Source organism: Perkinsus marinus (assembly GCF_000006405.1).
Source record: "Perkinsus marinus ATCC 50983 genomic scaffold scf_1104296952136, whole genome shotgun sequence".
NCBI lineage: Eukaryota > Perkinsozoa > Perkinsida > Perkinsidae > Perkinsus > Perkinsus marinus.
The window spans coordinates 122,654-126,956 of record NW_003208996.1 but is presented as its reverse complement, the minus strand read 5'-3'; the positions used below and the strand labels follow the sequence as shown (position 1 = coordinate 126,956).

Sequence of the window (4,303 nt, the reverse complement as noted above, 5' to 3'; positions counted from 1 at the left end):
CAACCTACTGACGCCTTTTATCCTACGCACTTCCTGGCAATTCCATTTCTTTCCCCTGAAATCTCTCAAATGTAGGCGGTTTGCGACTTTGTTTAGTTGCACGGCGGTCCAGTGGATGATGAACTCGACATGGCTGAAAGTGCGACTCAGTCTCTATAGAGTGATGCCTGACTGCTCTAACATTTGTGGAACTCATTGTGGAACTAATGCTAATATCTAGTTTACCGCAGTGCAGAGATAGCTTACGGTGAGTGGGAGGAATGCTCGCAAGCTTCACACACGAAACGAGACATCCATCCTGTGTCGCCTGCGTGAGCAAATCACACGTGGCGTGTGCCAGCGTCGATATTAGTGGCCCACCGATTACAGTCTCGGCTCATGTCGAACGTGGGACTTGGAATCCCCGATTCTGAGCATCAAGCATTAGACCTATTCTCAGCCAGAAATGACGAAGCCATATATACGTACGCATATAACAATGCTGCAAGACCCACACTATGGATCCCACAGTCTCCCACTTAACGTGCACTTGAGAGGAGACACTATAATACACTTGGGTCTATGCGCCACATGACCTACGGTATTGAGCAGTTTGAATTGGATCAGCTGAATGCTGATAGGCGGGATTGGTATCACCTACACGCTCTCAGAGCGGTGGAGGACACGAGATTACCTCCGCATTGCCAAATCGACAATGTACACGTGAATGTATCGTGATAAACGGGCGCTTATGTTTGAGAAATCCCCCACAATAACGGTGTGAATCCTGTTGGTTTGTTAGTCAGCTGCGTTATATCGATTTACTATGTGTAGCTCGACTCCGCTCGTCTACTATTAGCTCCTTTTGTTGTCCGAGCCGGACAGTCCGACTGTACGGCCCTACCAGTGTGAAGTGGAAAGATGGACGCTGTCTATCTAGCACTACGAAGCGTGTTCACGTTTATATGTGTCAACGAGAAGAGATTGTGGATTCCTTCAAGAATTACTGCTGGCACTCCCGCCGTCTCGTTGGCCGTAGTCAAGTTATATCTGATATCTGTATCTCTCTTGATTGTGTTGCCAGAGTCACTGGCATCGACTAGGTGGAGTGCCAATCGACGACCTCAACGCAAAACGTGCCTCTGATCTCATTTCACTCAGCTCGGGCTCGTACACGTATAGAATAGACGTACACGTGCAAGTCTAGCTGTGCATTCCGCCCGTATACAACGAAGTCCATGCAGGAATCCTCGTGTTCAACACAAAGTGTTGTAACAAACCAGGAACGGTAACACACCACGGCAGTGTGGAGAGGGTGTCACCGCCTCCATGAACCTGAGGTTTTTTTCTCCTTGCTGTTCGAGAACTGCCTCCTTCCTCACTACAACCGTCGAATTCTCATCAACAAACTCTTTAGGTTAAGTCTTATTCGTAATGCCTTTCGCCTACGGCCTCTTCTTGCTTGCCATTGTGGCGCAAACAGCAGCCCAGGGACAACCTGATATCCCTTACCAGGTTACTGCTGACTATCCAACCCCTTGTTATGGAGGCCCTGGTCCAGGTGATGGAAGTAACATTACCGATATTCAACCGCCGTGCTGCCTCTACAACATGAAGGGATACACAAGCGATGGGGTTCATAGAGAAACTGCCGGTATCTTACTCAAAACCAACAGGCCTAGCTTGTCTGGCACAATGCAAATAAACGTCACTTTGATGTTCAACTACTCCCTGCTCTATCCCAAGTTTCTTGGTGTCGAAGTGGAGACGTATGGATTGGCTCACCTGAGTGTCGGTGATGAAACCCGACAATTCTACTTGTCCATAGGCGGAGGCAACGTGAAGCGTTCCTATGGCACTGGAGTGATGGTCGAGACTCCGATTAATGAGGCTGGTTTTATCCCTAACAAGGGGAGTGTTGTCCATATTTGGTCATCAGATTCTCTAAGAGGTACAGCTGATATGTACGGGCTGTCGATAATTGCTCTCCACACACCCTTCACCAATGCAGTCGGTGTCGAATTAAACTCAATAATAGACATTCACATGCTAAAGAGGAAAGATGGTTGGGACTACAGGTTGGAATACTTCTTTAGTGACTCGACTCACAAACTCGGCGTTTACGACAAGTATGCCATCCGCGGTTATTTGCTGGACAATTTTATAGTGTGATTCACACTGTGTGAATCCACGCAGCATCATGGTTCTATGCCTAGGCGGTGCGGTGAGGTGGGTGGGGATAGTCTCTCTACCACAATTCTGATGCTTTACGCACTGTTCATATATCTTGAATGATACGAAGACTTTTGACGACACCATTAATCTATTTATATTTTCCCGTTTTTCATATCCTTCTTCAATATAGCGGTAATGTGGTTCGCGGACTCCTGCTTCCCATCTCTCATCGGGATGCAGGTCTGCGCATCGCTCTGGGCGGTATTTAGGTTGTTCACGAGTACATTTTAACTCGAGGAGCGCCAGAGATTGAAGATCCCGCTGGGCTCATAGTCTACTATTGCTGGGCTATCAATGGTTATTTAGTGGCTGATTATGATATTGAACAAGACTAATATGATACGCTTCCCTTTCTCTCGATACTCTGGATGTTGCTGCGTTCATGTATGAAGGACACTTGGTGAGTGCCACTCACAAGACCATTTCGGCTTCTTACGATAAGACTCGATCGGTTGAAACACCTGATCGTGCACATCTCTGTTCGAGGACTTTAACCTTCGTGACCCACGTTCACACTTAGCTACAGGATATTTTGGACATCCGTTGCTTGCCAATGCTATCGGCTGTAACACATACCCAGCTTGACAGATTCGCTAGCTAAAAGTTAGTAATTGAGAGGGCAACAAATAGACGCGATAAAATTATTGCGTGATCGCCAACAAAACAACAGTACCGACCTGCATTTGTTCCCCAGCCATGATTAACACAACAGTAGAGCTTGTCGGGTGAATACTCATAGCTCAATGAGCCCCGCTCGTGCGGGTATAACCGTCAACACAATCCACTCGACTCGAGGGATGAACAACTTAGTTCAGGTTGTTCGGGTTTCAGCCCTTAGCCGAGGCAACGTAGCTTTTATATTTCCTATCGAGTAGCTTACTCAATAAGAAGCCGGCTCTTACCAAGTCCGACATGCTCCTCATGGGGAAATTATAATAGGCGAAATATAAGTTGGTAATGGTCGATAAAGACCGAGGGATTGATGAGTGCAAGCTGCACACTGTACAAAATGGGGCACCTATGCCATTCTAAGATACGCCTCAATCGAAGGAATTATAACAAATGGGGCACCTATGCCATTCTAAGATACGCCTCAATAGAAGGATTTACACCAAATGGGGCACCTATGCCATTCTAAGATACGCCTCAATAGAAGGAATTACACCAAATGGGGCAACTGCGCCATTCTAAGATATACCTCAATACAATCAACTCCACCGAATGGGGCAACTATGCCATAGGTCACTACAGACAATGTCTCGGATGCCAGCTATATTCACAGCTACTTCTCTCGGATGTTCTGTAGTAGACATACCAACTCCATTAGCGGCGCCGAAGAAACTTAACTTTGGCCTAAACGCGGCGATCAACTTTTGTCGCTGTATCAACGATAATGCCCAAGAACAGCTTTATCGTATGTCCTGACAATGCGAGACGACTCATCTCGTCAGCAAAGATGAATTGAAGCACTCTACGAGCTATAGCACAATATGTAGTCACATAGGTAGAATCCAAAGGTTAGAGGAGATCTGTTTATCGTATTGGCATGATACTCCCGTTACTCACTACTGGAATCACTATGATACTAGTAGTATTATAGTATGATACTACGGTGAACACTATATGCATCTGAAGCATTGCATCGCTAACCTAAGCGTTCAGTTATGCCGATAGCATAGATTTTATGATGAAAACAGCAGTGTTCAAATGATGACCTCAAAGTCACGACTCTCGGACCAGACTCCTCAGAACGTGCATGGCATTGCAAGTCGAGGCCTCTACCCTCTTAAGACAGTCTCACGAGAGCCCTGTACAAACTTGATTCACTTGTTGGCAAATCGAGTGACAAACGCAAGTCCCATAGGAGGTCTTAGAAGAATAGGAGAGAATTTAAACAGGGATGTCGAGCAAAGTGAACAGCTTTTCGTCTCTAAGGTTTCGCTAATGTTGGAGCCAGAGTCTGTAGGGCAGGATAATAAGCTCATAGCGTTCTAACTGCACATCTATACACAGATGATCATGGTGGATTAGCCTCCGAGTGGCTCATGCTTTTACCTCGTAGATGTTGTACGCTTGTACTGCTGTGCAG

General features: G+C 46.3%; 3 protein-coding genes across 3 annotated transcripts in view; all 3 read left to right on the top strand.

Moving 5' to 3' along the window:
* Positions 1-159, top strand: part of Pmar_PMAR024162 (hypothetical protein) — a gene marked incomplete at both ends in the record, with an annotated part of 1,357 nt that extends 1,198 nt beyond the window's left edge. The window contains one exon of the mRNA XM_002777276.1: positions 97-159. Within this exon, the coding sequence (XP_002777322.1) occupies positions 97-159 (63 nt within the window). The remainder of the gene's footprint in view (positions 1-96) is intronic.
* Positions 160-1,413: 1,254 nt separating this feature from the next.
* Positions 1,414-2,151, top strand: Pmar_PMAR024161 (hypothetical protein; the record flags this gene model as incomplete). Its single annotated transcript, XM_002777275.1, has 1 exon — positions 1,414-2,151. The coding sequence occupies one exon, from the start codon at positions 1,414-1,416 to the stop codon at positions 2,149-2,151; it is 738 nt and encodes a 245-aa protein (XP_002777321.1).
* An 806-nt stretch (positions 2,152-2,957) lies between these two features.
* Positions 2,958-4,303, top strand: part of Pmar_PMAR024160 (myosin heavy chain, putative) — a gene marked incomplete at both ends in the record, with an annotated part of 2,307 nt that continues 961 nt past the window's right edge. Inside the window, one exon of the mRNA XM_002777274.1 lies at positions 2,958-3,029. Coding sequence (XP_002777320.1) covers positions 2,958-3,029 — 72 coding nt within the window. The remainder of the gene's footprint in view (positions 3,030-4,303) is intronic.